Source organism: Vipera ursinii, assembly GCF_947247035.1.
Source record: "Vipera ursinii genome assembly, chromosome: 1".
In the NCBI taxonomy this organism is placed as follows: Eukaryota; Metazoa; Chordata; class Lepidosauria; order Squamata; family Viperidae; genus Vipera; species Vipera ursinii.
The window spans coordinates 136206549-136228665 of NC_139512.1; the positions used below are offsets into that span (position 1 = coordinate 136206549).

At 37.9% G+C, this 22117-nt stretch overlaps 1 protein-coding gene across 5 annotated transcripts in view; it reads left to right on the top strand.

Annotated features, from left to right (window-relative positions):
- Window positions 1-22117, top strand: part of R3HDM1 (R3H domain containing 1) — a 62690-nt gene that overhangs the window by 1726 nt on the left and 38847 nt on the right. For 3 of the 5 annotated variants that reach the window (XM_083349496.1, XM_083349498.1, XM_083349499.1), the window contains exons 2-8: window positions 308-518; window positions 7832-7873; window positions 8362-8451; window positions 16106-16217; window positions 17164-17242; window positions 20810-20869; window positions 20951-21091. In XM_083349496.1, coding sequence (XP_083205622.1) covers window positions 348-518; window positions 7832-7873; window positions 8362-8451; window positions 16106-16217; window positions 17164-17242; window positions 20810-20869; window positions 20951-21091 — 695 coding nt within the window. In that variant the 5' untranslated portion in view covers window positions 308-347. The remainder of the gene's footprint in view (window positions 1-307; window positions 519-7831; window positions 7874-8361; window positions 8452-16105; window positions 16218-17163; window positions 17243-20809; window positions 20870-20950; window positions 21092-22117) is intronic. The other 2 variants (XM_083349497.1, XM_083349500.1) reach the window with 1 other exon arrangement.

Sequence of the window (22117 nt, forward strand, 5' to 3'; positions counted from 1 at the left end):
GTAATTCTGTTTCCAACTACATAATATATAGGAGGTATTTAATGAAATGATACTTTCTAAGTCTAATTCAAAATGTCAATTTTAAAATATTAGTTAAGTTTAATATTGCCTAGGTTTGTCACTTTTGATTCTTGCAAATATTTTATCTGTGATTGTTAATAAAGTGAACAATCCTGAGTTCGGGGCTAAAACTTTTTAGATTGCCTTTTGAGCCTGATCTTTTCATATATTATTGAAATAGGCTAATATACTAATGATGCTACCCCTATTCTTCCTTTTTCTCTTCTTTTCTCTTCTCTTTTTCCAGGCTCCATATTTCCTTTAGATTTTTAAAATAACCCTTTCTAATGAGGATGACTGATACGATTAGAGTAAAGGAGGAAGGTGACACAATGAAATGTTCAGAAGCCGAAATAAAAGACAATACTGCAGTGGAACAGTTCATAAGATCGGAAAGTCAAGAGCAAATTCAAGCAGAAAAGATTGAAAAATGTACCGATAATAAAAATGATGTACAGGTAAGAGAAATGTCTCCCATCTTATTTTTTTCATCCTAGTGTATATTGAATGGAAGGAAGGAAAACAATGTATGTCACTTTGTGTTCCAGAACAAAAAGCAGGATAAAAATCTTAACATATAAATAACATAAAATAAAACATGGTGTCTCTTAATTATACTTGAGTCAGTTTTGTTGGTGTTCTTAAAATGCACGAACTGTAATTTTGTTTGCACCTTTGCTTTAATCTACCCTTTTCTTATTATTGTGTTTTTAATTTTTTTAAGTAGGTCTGAAAATATGTGTGTACATTTTTCAGAAGGCAAACTGGGCGTATTGGTAGCAATACATATTTTGTATTGGTGAGTCATCATATTAATATAATATCAGAGGTCCAAAACATGTTGAATTGATCAATGTTCACTTCAAATATGAAATACATGCTTTTTAAAACCAAAAACCAGCTTGGTTAATTTCAGTTGAATGTTAAGCTTTCTACTTCGTAGTTGGTATTCTTAACAAAAGCAGTTTAATTTCATTAGTTTCAGCATTTCTTTAAAAGAGAGTAATCCAAAGTTGAAAACAGAGTCCAGAGAGAATTGTTCCTAAAACCCTAAAGCAATTTTGGTTGCTTGATTGTGGCCCCATTTACTTTCTGCTTTTATGGTAGTAGTGTTTCATTATGCAACTTTGACATGTTTGCTTAGTCAAACTTCTGTTTTTTTCCCTTAACCTCCTTAGTTTTCTGGAATTTTACATTGGTTTTAGAAAAATATTGGGGTTTCTTCCTTTTGTGGTAGACCATATAGAAGGTAAGATTGATTAGGACTATCTCCTGTGATTTGTAATCTTCTCCGTATTCCCGTGCAGTTAAGAAACCTCACTTTCTTTCTGAACAGTCCTGTGTAAACAAGAACGTTGATGAATGCCACACTCTCCTGTTTTGTTGCTGCCCCAGCCAAAAAGCCAATTACCATTGATAAGCCAATATTGTCTATATATGGAGTAAATCTGTCAATCCAAGAAGAGTTGAAATATAGTCTATAGCAGTGCATATCTGCTTAGACATAGTCCCCACTTTGTTCAATAGGGCTTTATCTTAGGTAAATATATATAGCATTCTTGTGAATCTCTAAATTGTTCACTGAGATATTTAAAAATGTGTGCTTGCAAATAGATCTTAGTTGCAAGTGCTATGGGTAATCTCTATAATATTACAAAATATTCACTAGGTCACTCTATTTTTTCTCTAAATGTTTGGACAATATTAATTGTAGCTAAAGAAAAATTTTCATACTACCATATTATCTTGTGTTGAAGTCCAGTGTTTGGCTATATTGGACTACTGATCTTAGTGATCAGCCATAATAGTGTGTTAACCTTCCTTGATAATAACTCTGGTGCAAACCAAGACTCGTGTATCTGGTATAACAAGGGTCCCCAACCCCCAGGCCATGGCCTATTCACAACTGGGTCATGCGAATGGGCTGGTGCACGCACACTTGCGCAGCTCAACTTATGCAAGTGGCGGGTTGCACAGATCCGGACACAGCTCGACTTGCACAAGTGGCCGGCTGATGCAATGTGCAGCTCAACTTACAATTGAATTGCATTTGTGTGTGCACTGGTCCGTTGCTCGCGTGGCCCGGTTCCCCCCTCCCCTCCCAGCCGGGCCACCAAGCCGCAAAGGTTGGAGAGTGCTGTGGTATAGTTCTTGTTTCTGATTTATTACTGAGTTTAAAGTTACTTCCAGTGTTGCTTTAGTGCAGCTATATTCAAATTTTGTCCTATTCTCTTCCTATAAAATTTAATAAAAGTTCAAAGCTTCTGCTTCGGAAGCTTTTATTATCTCTGCATCTCGGCATGAGAACAAAATAGAGATGTTTGGTCACCAAGGCAACATCATTTTTGATGCCTTTATCAATAGTACATAATCTATTTTATAAATATATTATTCTGTTTCTGAATTTCCAGAAGTTAATTTGTTGCCTAAACTGTTTTTACTGGTGCTTTAGATTCACATTGATACATAACCAGGTCATTTTCAAAAAAAGTTTCTTACTACATGTGCCATGCCTAAGATAATTATTAAAAATAAAATCCCATCTAAAGCTGTGAGACAACTTCTGAATAAATAGAATTATGCTGTATTTCTGACTTTTAACATAGTAAGAATGTAACCTGATAACTTATTATTTAATAATATAAAATCAATATTGGCAGTCTTCTTTGATCACTGTTGATATGTTCCTTTAGAAATTGTGACTTTGAAATCTACCAATTTTTCATGATTTTTAATATTTCTATTTTTTTTTACTTGCGATAATAATAGAGGTACTTATGTCGTACTAATAGTTGGCATAAGTTGAATATAGCTTAATTATTTATGAATCATTTAACACAGGCTTTAACACAATTTCCCCAAGCATTCCAAAATAAAATAAAATAAAATAAATAGAATATTCAGAGAAGACTGCCTATATTTGAGAAGCTTCAGTGTTGGGAGTGTGGCACTGTGGAGCATCGATAAGTTATCGATAAGTACCATTAAGGTATAAATTTGTCTTGTAACGACTGAAACCACTGCCATAAAGAAAGAATTACGCTTTGCCTGGAGCATTTCTAATGTGAAAAGTGGCAGTATGGTGGCTCGCGTGGTTAGGATGCTGGGATGGAGGTTTAGCAAGCCCATGTTTGAGATGGAGTGCTGCCATGGGGCAGGGTTGAACTCCTGTTTTTCGCTCTAGCTCCTGCTGGGGACATGAAAGGGCGTCCCGTGGGCAGTGGTGAAATCAGCGCCTGATATTTACAACCCGAAAGTGCCTTAGTGATTCTGAAACAAATGCTAGCAAGTAGTGTGAAAAGTGGTTATTAACTTGTTTGGTCCTTTCACCTCTATTACTGTGGCACTTGGATATTTCTTTTGCCCAATCCTCTTTTTAACTCATGTGATAATACAGCGTTCTTGTTAGGGAAACCCGTATTTCAGAGGTAATTTTCACTGGAGATGAAGAGCTCTGAAAGAAGCAGTTGTTCTTGCTTTTCAGTTTTCTGTTGATAGAAAAGCCCCTACTTGATAGAGAAAATTATTTGCAAAGTGAAAAAATGTAATTCCTCCTTCAAAATGCTATCTGTTCCTTATATAAATTATACAGTTAGAGTAATGTGTTCCCTTGGTTAGTTGCTTTGGGCATAGAGGCAGGTACATTATGTATAAGACTGTTTAGAGAGTTATTTTTCTCTTTCAATGATGTCAACGCTGAATGTTTTTTAACATAACTATAGGCAAAAGGGACTGCTTAGGTTTGTGAAAGCTGATGGGCGCTGTGGCGTCAGGCAAGATAACATTTTCAGTGATTCCATTTATTTTTTGACAGTGGTTATTGTTTTGAGCCATTATCTTTGGAGCTGCATTATTTTCTGCCTTGATGGCTAAAAACTGTCTTTTCCGAGGAAACAAGTACATAGAGTAAAAATAAGATTTAGGATTGATTTTGAAACCTTGATTCTGATCCTTGCAGTAATTGTGAGCTAGATATGCAGTGCTGTGTTCAAGTGATGGACTGTATCATTTTGGTGAGGCAACCCCATGACTTAATAGCTACTTTGATGGTGGTTTGATGAGAACTTTTCCTGGTAAAGACTTCCGAAATCCAGATGGACACTTCTGAGAACTCTGGGCACTGAAATCTGCATATCCGAAAACAGCTAAGATGGAAAAAGACTGCCTTATAAAAGCAAGGATGACCTCAAATTGGCTTTGTCTTAGTAAGAAGCTATGAGATTGGGTCTAGAAAACTTATGAAAACCTCATTTCTATGAGTCGAATGGGTTCTAATAAGCCCAGCAAAAGTTGGGTTCTAATAAGCCCAGCAAAAGCCCAGCCTGCAATCTAACTTTGCTTTTATTCAAAAAATAATAAATTATAAATAACCCTAAAAGTCTACTGAACTCATAACACTATCTGCCACTTCTGGGCACGGAGATTCTTTCTAAATGCGTTTGCCTCTTATTAATGAAGTTTTTTTTTAAATTTCTAATTCACATCAACGATGTCTGGTGTTAACAGCAGAATTTTTCCTTTTATGTCCAAGTTGACATTTTTGTGCGATATGAATGCCTACATGGATTCCTGTAGGGAGTTTGGTTCCCTGAGCTAATGAATCTTTCTCTTTTTTTTCAGAATTTACTAGTTTAATAACGATGTTTTTACATGTTTTTTCTTTAACTCGCGTAGATGTGGAAGTAAGATCCTATTGTCTTCTTCAGTGCCTCTCTAAAGCAAAGGATATCAAATAACCATTTTTGCATTTTCAGCTTTTTATCTAATTGATGTGGTCTACCCCAGGGAGTAAATGACTTTTTGTAGTCACTCCAGGCTAAATGACATCCCTTTGCTCATTTGAATGCTCAAAGAGTATTGAAAATGGAACCAGTACTACTGTGTTTCCCTTTAAATTAGACCCAGCTGGAAAATAAGGCATAGCATGATTTTTGAGGACGCTCATAATATAAACCCCACACCAAAAATAAACCCCAGTTAAGATCGTCAGCTAAACCCACGCATTTAGCACCATAGTTCCTCGAATACAAACCCTAACTAGAAAATATTCCCTAATGTGTCTTTTGGAGCAAAAATTAATATAAGACCTGCTCTTATGTTCGGAGAAACACCGTATTAGACTGCTAAATTCATCTGCTTGTAATGGGACAGATTCAGTTAGTAAGAACCTGACCCTTGTAGCAGATCACTGCCCTGATTTATATATTCAGTTTAGGCCACATTAAGACTGTGATTTAAAATAGTGGTTTGTAAACTATGTTTATGTCCTGTAAATTGTGGGGGCCCAGGGATTTGTGTTTTATTCATTAAGCCACATTTTAACAAACCAATGTTAGGGAAAGCTGCACATTAAAGCAGTTGTGAAATAGAGACCAGGTTAGAAACCAGATTGCTGATGTGCACACCAAATTAAATCCTTCACTTTCTCCTGTGTAGAGAGAAAGTGGGGCTTTTGTTTGCTCCAATATCCATAGATCAAGAACATATTTGGCTTGATTTCCAGTAATGATTTTCACGTCTTCTATAAAAAAAATAGATTTGTTTTCAGCTAAGTTTCAGGCATAGGTGTATCATAAGCATACTAAAAACATCAGCTTCTGTTGTCAGGCAGAGCCTGCTAACAATGCATTAGATCAAATCAACTGTTAAAAGTGTGAGATGGAGTTGTTAGGTTAGAGGTCCCCAACCTTTTGGGTGCCAGGGACCGGTTCCGTGGAGAGAGGTTTTTCCGCTGACCGGAGAGTATGTGGTTTTGTGTGCTGCCTGCATCCCACGGATGGTGTGGACCATTTGCTGGCATGCTACGGAGCAGTACTGGTCCACGGACTGGGGGTTGGGGACCCCTGTCCTAGGTCATTATCATCTGCCCTACTCAGGCCTGTTGCCCACATCTCAAGTAACTGCTTGCTTGCTTGTTTTTATAGCTGGTGTGATTGGATTAAAACAGGCTTCCTGCTACTTCTACTTCCTTAGTTTTTGGGAAGACAGGGTCATCTGAAATGAGAGGAAGAGAAGGATGATAGAGCAACTAGAAGCTACACATCTGTTTTCAGTTCAATTTTTAAAACAGAATAAAATTTAATTATTAGAGACAGGGCCTTTGGGAGATGCCAAGAAGCATATCCAATATTTATGGACATTTGTTGCTGACTCCAGTATTAAACCATCAATCTTCATCCTACATAATGCAGATTTGAATGATGTGGCACAATATAAGTATAGTCCACCCAAGTAGGAAGCCATTCTTTTTATCTAGCATAAGAATCACAAACAATTTCTTTGTGGTTTTAATTATTCTGACTTGAGATATCCTCGATCTCGTTGCCTGCATGCTTGTGTGTGTTGATTTAAAAAAAAAACAAAAAACCCTGTAACCATATATGTTATTTAAATTTAAATAAATAAATAAATGTTATGCTTAGGTAAGCATTTGGTATTTTTTTTCCTCTTTATTGTATACTGCAAAATTGCATGCCCGCTCAGGAAAAATGTTCTGTACTTCTTAGTTATTCTTTCAATGATCTTTGTGTGAACTAAAATAGAGGTTAATACCCAGGATTACTCAGCAAGCTTGCTGGCTACTTAGAGTTTTGATTAGCATTTCTTATTAACAAGCCTGCTTTAGTATTATCACTAACTCTTATGTGTGAGCGGATCAATAAGTATGGAAGGAGAATTAACAGATATTTATAGATTATCCATTAGAATACACAGATGGAGAAAATCATGCCTAATTTTTGTTCTGTGGAAATGTGACTGAAACCATTTCCCACTGTGGATCTAACGCTCTTGAATACGTACGTGGGTGTCCACATTTTTATTTAGCAACTGCTAGGAAGAGTGCTATTTCACATTGTTTCTGTGGAATTCAAGAGCGTATATATGAAGTTTCTGTATGTCTTTCCTTGCCAGCAATCTGAGTTACAGAGGGAACAATTATAAGCGCTTAAAATTGCTTACAAATATCATAGACAGTGTTTCAGTCTCTTTCCTTAGGAGTAGGAAAAGATATAATTGAATGGAGGACGGGGATTTTATGGTTCACGAAAGGGAAGACACTTGAGGACATTTTTCACATTGTGGTAGAACTGCTCTAAATCTCTAATTGTGCCTAATGGAGTAGCCTTAGCAGTAAATTTAACCTATCGAAGGATGGATTAGTTTTAACACCTGTAAGCATAATAACACTCCCTAAAGATGGAGGTATCACTGAATAATAGAATGGAAGGAGATAAAAACAGGGTCTATTTTCCAGAAAGATGTAAAAGGTTAAAAAAAAAGACGCAGCTCAATAGCAGCCTTGTCATTTAGAAACTGGACATTACCACGGTGGTTGGCACAGATGACCAAATATTTTAAAATTTTAATTTCAGATAATTGTATCAGCCTCCTTACCTGTCAAAACTGAACAGGTAGAAAAGCAGGAGCCTTTTCTCTCTGGCTGGAATGTGTTCAGTCTCATAGTCCATAACAGTTTCTGAAGTCCAATAATTTTTCAGTGAACGGCCAGAACTGTTGTCCAGGATTTGGCCTGGTGAGACACACACACACACACACACACACACACACACACACACACACACACACCCTCTAGCAAGTCCAATCTCAGTAGCGAGGTCTTGGATGCTCTTGCATTTCCTTGTGGGATGGATCATCCTGTAATTAATGGTCACCATGAAATTGCTTTCGTTCTACTGTGCACACCAAATGCCTTACACAATCAGTACATGAAATTTAATGCAAATTCTCTTCTGTTGTGCTCACCATTCAGCGGCCAGTGCAGTCTTTTGGACAGACAGGAAAAAGGTCAAAGGTATAGTAGACGTGTGTGCTGTGCTGGCATGCTAAGGTAGTCTTTATGCTTGATGGAAGCCTGGCTGTTTATTGAAAATTAGTTTTGTTCTTTCTTTCGTTGGCAACCAAAGTGTATTTTTCTGTTTTTTGGATTTATGATTTGCCTAACTGTTTGCTTTTGCTTGGCCTTTATATTTTTGGTGGCTTGATGTTGCTAGACAGAGAAAATAGTGCTGCTTTTTGCTTCTACCTCTTTTTTTCATTAACTGTAGTTTGCTTTTTGCTGATGTTGTGATGACTTCAAAGCTTAAATTGGCATCAGAGTTCTATTTTTGTTTTATTTTATTTGCTTTTTTAGGGTGTTTTTGCTCCCAAATAATGAATTACAGTGTGTTGAAAGTTGTTGGGAATCCTTATATAAGCAATTTTGTCTTATAGCTGACCGCAAGATAACTAAAGTAAAACATCTGTGAACTGTAGTTTTTAATTATAAATACTTTTCTTTAGTCAAGTACAAAATTAAAGCTAGTTCGGAGCCTGGCTGTGTGTGAAGAATCTCCTCCACCTCCCACAGCTGAAATTTCGCAGGACATCCAGGTAAAAATAAAATAGTTCTGAGGTCTTTTACTTTCATTTTTGTTCTATAAAAATGTTTGGGAATGATTTGAAGGATGGGAGTGAGATGAAAAAAGATGTATTATTTGGAGCATGCTAGTGAATCTCTATGAATGTCAACAAACTGATGATTGAACTTTAAATATTTTACTTAACAATTGTAAAATATTTTAGCTGAGTACACATCTGCATTCATGTGCTATCCCAAGATAATGAAAAAAAGTCTTCTCATTTGACTTCCTGATGGATTTTTACATTCAGTTGTGTGGTTTAAAAGATAATACACTTTGGAATATTTATGTCTGGGATTGGTATCAAAATATAGCACTACAACTTTAAAAAAACAATTGCCTTACGCCAGGGGTGTCAAACTCAATTTCATTGAGGGCCGCATGAGCATTGCGGTTGCCCTCAGGGGGCCTCGTGGGTATGGCCAGGTTGCCTACTGGGTGGGCATGGCTAGAGTGTGTATGGCCTACTGGGTGGGCGTGGCCAGCTCTACATCGTTCGCATCAAGGGTGCCTATGGGGGCCTGGGCAGGAGTGGGACAGATCTGAGGGTCTCTGGCAGAAGGAGGGTCTCTGGGCCGGGACCAAGGCAGTGGCGGCCATTCCCTCACTGTTTCCAGGATGGCTTCGCGGGCCACATGAAACCACTTCGCGGGCCGAATCCGGCCCCCGGGCCTTGTGTTTGACATGTCTGCCTTACGCAGTCCAGCAGCTTTAGAATTGAAGCAATGGTATCAATCAGATTGAATTTCACATATGTTGTAATAGAACTTCCCTTGGCACTAGTATCAATTATAGTCCAACTTTCTTTGTACACACGTCATGCTTAGATTTGTTTAGTTTTCATTTACTATGTTGTATAGACAAGGCATTGTGATTTTTAAACCATGATCTTATTTATGGCAGGGGTTTCCAGTCTTGGCAACTTGCCTATGCTGGCTGGTGAACTTTGGTTGTTGAAGTCCGTAAGTCTTAAAGTTGCCATGATTGGGAACCCCTTATCTATTATGGCATAACACTGGGAACTTATACAGTATTTCACAAAAAGCAAAGCGTAGTTTCCATGATATCTAAAGAAGAGTCCTACATATAAATCTGTTAAGGTTGTGGCTGTTATCTGAACGAATACATTTGTATCATAGACCTTTGTTGCAGTTGTATTAAGCCACTGACTATAAACTGATTGTTTTAACACAGGCTTCCAAATCCTGAAAGTGTTAAGGCTTGGGTACCGGTATATTCTTTTTATTCAAATAGCTTCACTATCAGAATTAATTTATTTTTTCTATCCAGTATTAAATTAAAATGGTGATAGTTGGCAGAGCAATATGGAAAACTGGATGTCGTATGCTTTTATAATGTGCATTTGTTTATTTTAATATTAAGTTTATGAAGAATATGTAGGATTCATTTAAAAGAGCAGGTCAGCATTTTTAGTATTTAAGTGCTGTGTCAGATAAATAATTACAGATGTTAGAAAACTATTTTAACTAAATGAGGTATAATAAAAAAGATTACACTGGGTTAACTTTGTTGAGATTCATCTGATTATTGAAGAGATGTTAATTTTGACTGAGCAAGATGTGTCTCAGAAGCCATCTGGATAATAGGACTTTTGAAATCTCATTTTATTTGGCAGGATAATAATTTTGATTTCCAGGATTAATTTTTCATATGCCTAGAAATAATTTTAAGATTAAATATCGAGTGACATACCATCCAAGCCAGTAGCCTGAATGATAGTGTTTTTATTTTCCTTAGCCATAAAATGAAATGTAGCTGTACTGGAATGCGGTTGTGCCTTATTTATTTTAATCGGTATTGCTTCAGGCTAATTACGTAGAAAATGCATACTCCTATATTTTTGAATGTCATCCTTAAGTTTATGTCTACTTCCAGTAAACCAAGAGTACTTATAGAACTACCATTTCCTATGCTATTCATTTATATCACCCTTCCAGAACCAGGTCTCCTGCAGCTGAGGGTGGATTTCAGGTTCCAGAATGATCAGCAATGGCTAGCTTGGCTAAGAATTCTGGAAATTAGTCTTCATCATGGGAAGGTTCCATGTTTGATGCAACTGATAATCAGTCGTATAGAATTATTTGATTTCTAAACGGTTCCTGATGTTTCATATGTTTCTATATTGGTTTTTAACTTTTTTTAATTGGATCATTTTAGCTATTATCAACTGCCAGGATCATTCAGGCAAATTTATCTAGTTCCTTCTAGTCTTATTATGTTTCTTCTTAAAAATGATGTGGTCCCTTCAAATGTATAATCATTGACACCTGTAATATTCTCTGCCTTCCTGTCCTGTTGGGCCAAGTAGATGCAATAAGGGGAGAGCCTGTCTTTCAGATAGCCTGGCCTCAAGCCATGTGATAATCAGCATCTTGAATTGCATCTGGAAGCAGATGAGTAGGAAGGATAGCTCCTGCAATATAGTTTTTACCACTTTGGACTGAAAGACAGGTGTATTGATTTCCTCTGTGAAAACAGCAGACTTGGACATTCGTCCTTTTAGCATCTATGACCACATTTAAATGACATACGCGTCCTCTTTAGATTCTTGATGACATCCTGGTGTCTGTCCTTTTGCCAATTAGAAGTTCTAAAATTGCTGATTTGATAGCGAGGGTTTGCTTTCCAGCTATTTCCTTACAAATAAGGTACTCTACCTTGGAATATTTATTAAACTCAGATTCTGATCAGTAAAATTTAGTATTTATTTTTTCTAGAGGAAGCCAGATTATGAAAAGTTTGGATGATCATTTAAAGTTCCAGTTGCTACTCTTCTAGAGAACCAAGTACAGTGAATCGTTTTGCTGTTTGTATGCAGCTATGATGCCTTACTGTAAAAATGTTTTGACAACTGTGATACAATAGACTAGAAATTTTAGATCATGAAATTCCCAATGAATCTTAATGTTTGTGTAAACGCCAAGAAGAAACTTTACATGGGCTGTGCAATTTCTTCTCATTCTGCATTTTAGTTTCCAAATTTTAAATTGATACTACAGCACAAAATCTTAGGATGTATATCATTAAAAAGGCAACTATGTCAATTTGGATACGAAAATGTGGACAAAATGAAATGCTTTGACATCACATGGAAGAAATTTAAGTGGGAGGGGTTGGTCAAAATTGAGACATTTGTCCATTGTCTTTTTACAAAAGTTTGGAAAATCACTTAGTGTGATGGACTTATGGCAGTTTGTATAAAGTTCTGACTTGCTGGGTATTTGACTCTGTAAAGGAACAAAAAAGGCTGTGAAGTAGAAAGTTGTGACAAAGCAAAACTATTCATGTAATCTTTAAGCATAGTATTGTCTTCAGTCACCCATCTGGCTTATAATCATGGTTTATTTCTTGTTCACACATGATAACCATCATTTGAATAAAGCAAAACTACGGTAACCTAAATCTCCTCCCAGCTAAATACAAGGAGGAGGACAAAATATGGGCACCTGTACATTCAAGACATCAAGTATGGTTCTTAATATGTTTACTAGGTATCAAATCAATACTAAATAATGAATGGCTGTAGCCTATTCTTTATTAGCTGATTAATATTTGTACAGATATTTTTAGAGATTAATATTTTGTAGAGCTAGTTACACAATAATGTGTGATGCTTTCATGGAGAATTCCTGGCTTATGGACTGAGCGAATTACTTCTTCCATAAACTTGACTGGGAGGTAAATCATTTCTAAAACATATAATTGTTGCCTTCCCAAATGCTTTATAGCTAGCTTGTGCATCATAACATTTAAGTTTAAGTTTATTAAATTTTTATACCGCCCTTCTCCCGAAGGACTCAGGGCGGTGAACAGGGCATATGAATAAAAATACAAAAGTACAAAAGTTAAAAAAAAGGATTAAATTATTTCCCAAATTAAAACAATCAAAATATACAAACATTAAAACCCTGACTCCCCATCAGGCCAGGCCAGCTTGTTCGAATAAATGGGTCTTTAACCCGCGCCGGAAGGAGCAAAGATCTGGTGCCATCCGGAGCTCAACCGGCAGTTGATTCCACAAAGCCGGGGCGCCCACAGAGAAGGCCCTCCCCCTGGGGGCCACCAGCCGGCATTCTCTGACCGGAGGCACCCTGAGGAGGCCCTCTCTGTGGGAATGCACAGGGCGGAGGGGAGTCGACGCCAGCAGCAGGTGGTCCCCGAGGTATTCCGGACCCATGCCATGTAAGGACTTAAAAACCATCACCAAGACCTTGAACCTCACCCGGAAGACAACTGGTAACCAATGCAGCTCGCGGAGCAAAGGTGTAACATGGGAGTACCGGGAAACTCCCAAGACAACTCTCGCGGCCGCATTCTGTACCAGTTGGAGCCTCTGAGTGGTCTTCAAGGGAAGCCCCATGTAGAGAGCATTGCAATAGTCAAGACGAGAGGTCACGAGCGCATGAGTGACCGTACACAGGGCATCCCAGTCCAGATAGGGCCTTAACTGACGCACCAGGCGAACCTGAGCGAAAGCCCCCCTAGTCACGGCTACTATGTGGTCTTCTAAGGTAAGCCGTGAATCTAGGAGGACTCCCAAGTTGCGGGCCCTATCCACGGGGGGTAAAAACTCACCCCCCATAGAAAGCTATGGAACATTTTGAATGTCCCGGGATGCCGGAATGTACAGCCACTCAGTCTTGTCAGGGTTGAGCTGAAGTCTGTTCCTCCCCATCCAGACCCGAACCGCCTCCAGGCAACGGGACATCACAGCGAGGGCATCACTGGGGTGGTTTGGGGTCGAAATGAAAAGTTGGGTATCATCGGCATATTGATGATACCCAACTCCAAAACCATGAATGATCTCACCCAGCGGTTTCATGTAGATGTTGAACAGGAGAGGCGAGAGGACCGACCCCTGAGGAACTCCACAAACGAGAGACCTAGGGGTCGACCTCTGCCCCCCTGCCAACACCGACTGCGAACGTCCCAGGAGATAGGAGGAGAACCACCAAAGAACCATGCCTCCCACTCCCAATCCCCTGAGACGCCGCAGCAGGATACCATGGTCGATGGTATCGAAAGCCGCCAAGAGGTCTAATAGGACTAGGACAGAGGAATATCCCCTATCCCGGGCCCTCCAGAGATCATTCACCAGAGCGACCAATGCCGTCTCCGTGCTGTACCCGGGCCTGAAACCCGATTGGTACGGGTCCAAATAATCCGCTTCATCCAGGACCAGAGGGAGCTGATGCGCCACCACACTCTCAACAACCTTCGCAAGAAAGCGAAGGTTGGAGACTGGACGAAAGTTGTTCAACACAGCTGGGTCCAAGGCAGGCTTCTTGAGGAGAGGTCTCACCACCTCCTCCTTCAAGACGGTGGGGAAATTACCCTCACTCAAAGAAGCAGATATAACTGCCTGGAACCAGCCTCATGTCCTCTCCCTAGCTGCATAAACCAGCCAAGAAGGGCACGGGTCCAATAAACATGTGGTGGAGCTCAACCTCCCCATAATCCTGTCCACTTCATCAGGGGTCACAGAATCAAACTCCTCCCAGATAACATTGACAAGACCGCCCGTGTCCTGATCGTCAGACTCTGCCCAGCTGGAGTCCAAACCGGTCCGAATCCGAGCGATTTTATCCGACAGATGTTGACCAAACTCCTCGGCACGACCCTGCAAGGGATCCTCCCTCACCTCCTGATTAAGAAGGGAGCGAGTCACCCTAAACAGGGCGGCCGGGCGATTATCTATTTGTAATTTTATTATGATCAGTCTTTAAAAATGCTCTTCAGTGTTGGTTTTGGTTTCATTCAATTTCAGGTATGGGTGTAAGATTCAAAAAACTCTCAACTTGAATGCATTATCTCTGGTGATAGCACTGACTCTTAATCAAAAGAAGCTGGAAACTGAAGACATTATTTTATTGTTCTGTTAACATATGCATTAACATTTCATTTGTAGGTTGTAATCACTTTTTCTTAAAACAGATATCAGGTGACACAAAAATCAAGGTTGGCTCTGGGGTTGCAAAGCTCTGGGATAAATAAAACCATTAAAAATATTATAAGTTAAGAATGTAACCAATCAAGATAAAAATATGTTTAATCATGCAATGAAATACATTTTGAAACTGATGTAGCATGTTGCTTAAATAGTTGCTTAACTACTTCTATTTCATTTACCTATTTGAAAACAACAAAAAGGCTAAAGAACAGATCTGTGTAAGCGAATCCTCATTTTTATAGCATGTACCCACTCTGGTCTGAAGTAAGGGATTACAGGATTGGAAAAAGGGAGGTTACCTTGGTTATTGTATTTATTTTCTCAATGCAGAATGATTTGCCATTCTAGAAAGTGTGGATCTTTGCCATCCATACAACTCCTCGACTTGCTTAACTTAAATGCTATGCACGAGACTGATTTTTGCAAAAACTCTGTCTTGTACAATAATATAAAATATAATATAAAAACATCAGATAATTGGAAGAAGTTAACTAGCAAACATACATACAAAAATAATTGTTAGATAAGGAAAAAAAATTCACTGCTTCTGAAGCTTAAATTACTTTTCTTACATGTGGAGGCTTGCAGTTCAGTCTTACAAGAAGCATATTCCCATTGAGCAAGGTTTTATAAGATATGAAGAAAAAACAGTGCACAAATTTAACTCAATGGGACTGTACTTCTTGTTGAGTTCAATTATTAAGGTTGATTTTGTTTTCTGAGATACTGCAACCTAAACAACATACCAAGGATATTTCAAAGTGATTTGCATCATATTACTAAGTGTTGTTTAGTGTTGGCTTTGGAATACACTCTGGAGATGGACCAAACCCAAGGAAACCATCTGGTTCCTAGACATCTTCTTTGCCAGGGAATTTAGATTTTGATTTACTTTTCATGAAAGCTGGTTTATTGTTTATGAATGAAGATTAAAAACAAGTTCTGGATAGTGATTAGATATGCCTAGTTCAAATTAATCATCATGTGTGTGTGTGCGTGCACGCATGCGCGCACGCCTTTGAGTCAGTTTTGATGGTCACTACCTGGTCTAGTCCCTGCAGTTTTCTTGGCAAGGTTTTTCTGAAATGATTTGCCATTGCCTCCTTCCTAGGGCTGAGAAAGAGTGACTGGCCCAAGGTCACCCAGCTGGCTTTGGGACACCTGATTTTTAGCCTGATGCCTTAACCACTACAGCAAACCTGCTCTCAGTTGGCTTATAATTGTGGTTTATTTCTTGTTCACACATGATAAAACAAAATTAATCTTACCTCAATCTCCTCCCAGCTAAATGCAAAGAAGTGTGGGAGCCTGAACCTTCAAAACATCAATTGTGGTTCTTAAGGTTCACCTGCCTCCCATTAAGCTGTTGTTCAAATATTGCATGGAAGCTGGCTTTCTTTGAAAATTTAGCTTGGGGGTAATGTTATAGGAAATAATAGCAATATTGTTTCTTGAATCATTTGCCCATTTCCCAGGCATATGAACTTAAGGGAGTTGCAAAATCAGTTATTTCAGATTGGCCTTTTGGTTTGCAACCAAAAATCAGGGATTTCGTTGATGTTATGCCTGTAGACTACTTAAAACAGACACCATTTTCTTTACAGGATACCTTTCTTGGGGGGGGGAAATTGTTAATTTTTCAACTTTTCAACAGGAAAAAAATCAGATCCAGTTAACACAGTTATTTGAAAAGGAAGAGAAACCCTCGAAAGATGAAGCTGAAAAGGAGAAGTCTGATAAATTACCCAGGAAAATGTTATCAAGAGGTTTGCTATACATTATCCTCTTCTTAAATTACCGGTACATGATTTGGGCTGTAGGTTTAAAAAACCTGCAGGTTGCTAGTATTTGTCATAATACCTCTTCTTTATATATTGGTAAGTTTATTCTTGGAAGAATCTCCCAGAGATGCCTAATTAGTACTGAAAGTATATAATCCCCTTATCTTCATGTCAGATAGAGAGTTGATTTAGCTGAGCAGTTAGGCTATCTTAGACCTAGTTTTCTCCGGGAATTTCATGCTCAAAAGTAATTGGAGTGTGCTACAATTTAAAAAAAAAAGACGTGCAAACTCAGAACACTAGCATAGCATGTATATAAGATTTCTGATGTGAGATGAGACGTTTTTGAAATGTGATCTTTTGGGAGACAGAAATGTCAACATTAATGAATTTCACACGTTGGCTTAAGTGGGGTTTTTTCTTTCTTTCTTTCATTAAGTAGATTAGTGTTCATGTTTTACTTCAAACTTCCTTCCCAAGTGGGGTGAGCACCTTGTGGCTCAGGACAACATACAGGTCATACTCCAACAACTTTGGGAATATTGTTGAAAACCAACAGACCGCTTTCCCACTACTCTGAAATGCAAAACACATGAATATTCCAGAATATGGGCCTGACATAATGAAAACAATAGACCCATTCTCCTGGCTTGCTCACTTGTTTTACAGTCCTTCACCATCTGAAGGATTATTGAGAGATCTATAAGATAGGGAGGCAAAGTAAGAGAGATTTTCTCCCACCTCTCACTCCCGTCTCACATTTTCTGTTGATAAAGAAGCAATCAACTATCCAAGCCAGGGTGACATTAAACTTTCAGACTTAGTCATCCCAGCTGCTATTGTGTAAATGGGAGTCTTAAAATATTAATGGCTTGGTTTCATTGAAAGAATTAACGCATTCTCTGTAACTGTGGATTTATTTTTCTTTTAGATTCTAGTCAAGAGTATACAGATTCAACTGGTATAGATCTGCACGAGTTTTTAGTTAATACATTGAAAAACAATCCCAGGTAAACAAGTGACAATGATGTTGTTCATGTTGAAATGAATGTATATATTATTTACAGAATTTCTTATTCGTTTTCTTTTGGTCTATATGTACATTTTGCTCTATTATTGGATAGTTTATTAAAAACCTTTGAAGTCATATTGTTCTGCACATTGTTTTTCAAACTAACGGAGCCTCTAATATTCTTATTCTACCTTTTGAGGCATTCATAAAGCTCTCTTGGTTGTGCATAGGGAAGCACTGTTAAATGCAGGAATGCTTTCAGAAATCTTTTTAATTGAGGTTTAACTTTATGCATGCATGAGCTACAGTAACCATATTTAGAATTCACACCAAATTATAGTTTAGCACAACAAGAACAAAGTCACAAGAGTAGGTGCTGATTCTTTGCTTCTTGTATAGTTGTGAGGAAAGAGTCTGGGAGCTTTTTATTCAATTTTACATTAAATGCAGCTTGCACCAGAAATTATGATCAATATTGTGTTGATGATTGTGGGAAATAGCTTTAAACAGAAGTGTATGATATTAGGTTTTTCTCCCCATAACATTAGGTAAAATCAGTTGCCATGACTGCATTCAAAGGCAGCAGTTGTGGTTGGCTGCAAACTTGCCTGGAGCATATTATTTTTTTCCTTTGAAACAGTGCAGCTACAAATCATTGCCTGCCTATGGTTTGTTGATATGGTAACATGATAGGTTGATGACTCATCCAAAGACAGCAGTATAACTTCTTGCAAAAAGAAGCTAGAGGTAGAATTCAGAACAAACTAAAGCTATGAATTCAATCCCTTGCTTCTCTCAGAAGAAACCACTATGTTGCATTCAGATAAGACAGCAACCACACAAAATAAGGCACCGTACCTGGGGGCGGACCAGCGCAGATATCTGAACTTAAGCAATTCACTAGAATCCTGTGTCCATGCAACTTGAGTTCAGGAAGAGAGAATACTGACAACTTCCAAATATCTTGGACTCTTGACTTCTAATCTACCCTTTATCTTTGCCAATTCCTCGTTTCTGGCTAGTGAGATAGACAAGAATCCTTGCTTTCCTTTTGGAGGTATTTTGATTGATTTAATAGCTTTTTTTTAGTTCCTTGGTATAGTCAGAAACCAATCAATTTGCCTTTTTTCTTTTTTTAAGTAAATCTCTAGTTTTTCTGTCATTTGTTTCCATGTTTTGTTGCCATGGAATTTAGAAAGGAATTCTGGGCATTTTGAAGCAGTTATATGATACAGCTACCTATATGAGCTGTGGGGGTGCAGTGGCTAGAATGCAGTATCGCAGACTAACTGCATTCCACTGCTAGGAGTTTGATTCTGATCGTCTCAAGGTTGACTCAGTCTTTCATCGTTCTGAGGCTGGTAAAATGAAGACCCAGATTGTTGGGGGGGGGGCAATAGACTGATTCTAAACCACTTAGAGACAGCTGTAAAGCCATATGAAGTGGTACATAAGTTTTAAGTGCTATTGCTATTGCTACCTGAGAGGAAGACTGCTTTGAATTTAACTCAGTAGTGGCCACCTTCCTGAAAGAGAAGAGAATAAAAAAAAAAGTTTTAGACAAAACCCACCTTCTCCATCTTGTCAACTTGGAGTTGCTGAAAGCAATCCTAGCATATCTGCCCCATGTAATAAATCGGTGCATGTGATGTGTGTGTCACCTATTTATGCACATATAGCATACATATCATTCAGAACCCATGTGCCAAAAAACCTAGGGCCAAGACAAACACACACATTAAATGATTTAATAATTGCTAATTAAAATAATTTACCTGTAAAATAATTGCACAGCAACCAAACAGGACAGGTACAGACTTCAACGGATAGTTAAGACTGCAGAAAAAAAACAATTGCAACTAGCCTGCCTTCCACTGAGGATCTGCAAACTTTTTGCACAAACCAGAAAGAGGGTTGAGAAAATATCTACAGACCCCTCACATCCTGGATATGATCTATTACAACTTCTCCCCTCAGGATGCCAAAACAACCAGACACAAAGATAGTTCTCCCCCCCACCCCCATGCCATCATTCTGCTGAACACTTAATTCCCACAGCACTGTCTCATTTCTTTTTATCTTTTTAAGTTTCCTACTATCTTCTCCTATTGTTATCTTGTGATTTATCAATTGTTGTTTGTAACATGATTAATCATTGTAACTATGATTTATGATCTATGACCTAATAATTGCTGTTTGTATGTACACTGTGAGCTTATGCACCGGAGACAAATTCCTTGTGTGTCTAATCACACTTGGCCAATAAAGAAGTCTAGTCTAGAAGTCTAGTCTAGTCTAGTCTAGTCACCTTATTTGCTAAATTACACTTCGTCTGTTTATAGCAAATTTTCTGTTTCTCACACACAACTATCCTTACCCATTCAGATATTCATGCTTTGCAATCAGTGCTACTACAGTTTGATTTGATTTGATTTGATTGATTGATTTGTATCCCACCTTTATTATTTTTACAAATAACTCGAAGATGGGAACAAATACAATATACCTTCCGCCTCCTATTTTACACCTTTACTCATTAAAAAAAAACCCTCTTCCCAAACAATTTTTCCCTATTGCTTTTGTGTGCCATAAAACGATAAACATTCTTGTGGTCAAAATTTACTTTTTGCAGATTTCAGGGTTACCATAGCTCAATACATAGACTTCTTATTCTAATGCCAGGGTTTAATTAACCTTTAATTAATCTGAACCGAAAATAAGTTACATTAATTTTTCCTGATAGGTTTCTCTCTCTCTCCCCTCCCCCTCTTTCATAGACACACATCAAGAGTGATACAATATATACCATAAATTAATTTCTTATTTAGGTACATTAGGGTAAGGACTGCTTCTCATAAGGCTAAAGGGCTTATGCTCTTAATATCTAACTCTACATCATTTGAGCCTATGTCCATTTTGTTCAACTATACTTACTTAAGAAATATAAGGCTACCCAAACAATGTGATTCTCATGGCATACTTTAAAAATATAAACCCTCAAAATAAAAAAATAAAAATCTCATTAAATATGCAATATGTAAATATAAAATGGCGACCAAGTAACATAGCCACAGTACTCATTGTCAGAAGATTCAGTGAAATATCTCTGTGTACATTTGTTTAATAAGCACTCATTTATGCAAGATAGGGTTACAGTTGACAGAATGGGGTTAATCAAGGGGACCTTGTTTTATCCCCACAACATTCTGGTGAATTGGTCCGACTAGCCCAGAGTGGCAAAAATATTCAGAACTGAGCAGTCATTAAAGTCCTTAGGGGAAAAAAATAGTGATAGTTTATCTTAACTTGCTCAAGACAAAACAGTGCAGATTATTCCTGTGAGCCACCTAAGCTATTTGAAATCAAAGGAGGTGCTAAGTACTGTCCAATCATTAAAAGCATCCTTAATATTGTTGGGCTTTTCCTCAGCAGACACTTGGTATAATTCTTTTATTATGGAGAATATATACGTACTTGTTTAATATGTTTACAGGCTCTGAAAGTATGTCCTACTTTACTGTCCCCCCCCCTCCCCGGCTAACGAATGTTACTTTTTGCCTTCCAGGGACAGAATGATGCTGCTGAAATTAGAACAGGAAATCCTAGATTTCATTGGAAATAATGAGTAAGTGTCATTGGACGACGTATAATTATAGGAGATGACCTGAGGCTTACGTCAGCCTAAAAAGTACTTGCTTCTTTTCAGAATCCCACGGAAAAAATTCCCCCCAATGACCTCGTACCATAGAATGTTATTGCACAGAGTAGCTGCTTATTTCGGCCTGGAGCACAACGTGGACCAGAGTGGGAAGTCGGTGATTGTGAATAAAACGAGCAGTACCAGAATGTAAGTTGCTGTTCTTTTATTAATATTATTTACTTACTTACTTACTTTGTTTGTTCGTTTGTCATTGAGTTGAATTCCATCAGTAATGGATGTTTGAGTTTATGACTAAAGCAGGATAATTACAGCATCTCTGCATGAAAAATTACCCTTAATTCTGTATTACAGAATTTTCTTTTGGATTTGGAGAAAGAAAAAAAAATCAATCCATTATACCTCTTAAAAATATATCCTGTTTTCATTGTGTAAAAAAAAATTTCTGAATTACAGTAATTTGCTTCTAGAACAAGACACATTTCTTTGAAAAAAAACAAAAAAAACACAAACCTCCAGCATATGAACTGGCTATCACAGTAGAGGAAGAAGTTTTGCCTCTGTCTTTTTTTTAATTAGCTAAATTGGACTTTGCAGAAAAGCAGAATCTGGTAATTACTGACTACTTGGAGTGATTCCATTTTAGTACTCCATTAATTGTGTCGTATTTCAATACCCAACCCATCCTTCCCCCGCTGCTTAGTTAGAGAAATAAACTAGGGGACCAAAAGTTCTATTTAAAATTTAATGTAACCAGATGCAGAGGATAACTGCATCCATTTGTTAAACCCTCTGCATGAGATGGTTTGGGAACAGCATTGTAGCAGCTGTTGATGAAGTTTTTGGAGAACAAGCTATATTTAGAATACTTTCATGGCAAAGACAATCTCAGCTAGAATCTGAAAGACCCAAGTATAATTAGCAGGCATTTCCTTGAACCAATAGACTATGTAAATTATTTAAAGGTTTTCAGTGTTCTTATTTTATATCTCAGGGGATTTAAAATAAGAATTTAGCTAGAAAACCTTGGCAATCTAAAACCCAACTTACCTTTTCCTCATAGGGAGATTCCCCGCTCCAGTGCCGGTCTGTGCTGTTAATGACATCATCAACCCAGTGCACACTGGGACGACTCAGTGGAGTGGAGTGGTGATGGCAGGGCAGTAAATTCAGGGACCTTTAAGAAAAAAATGAGGTAAGACAGTCTAAAGGTTT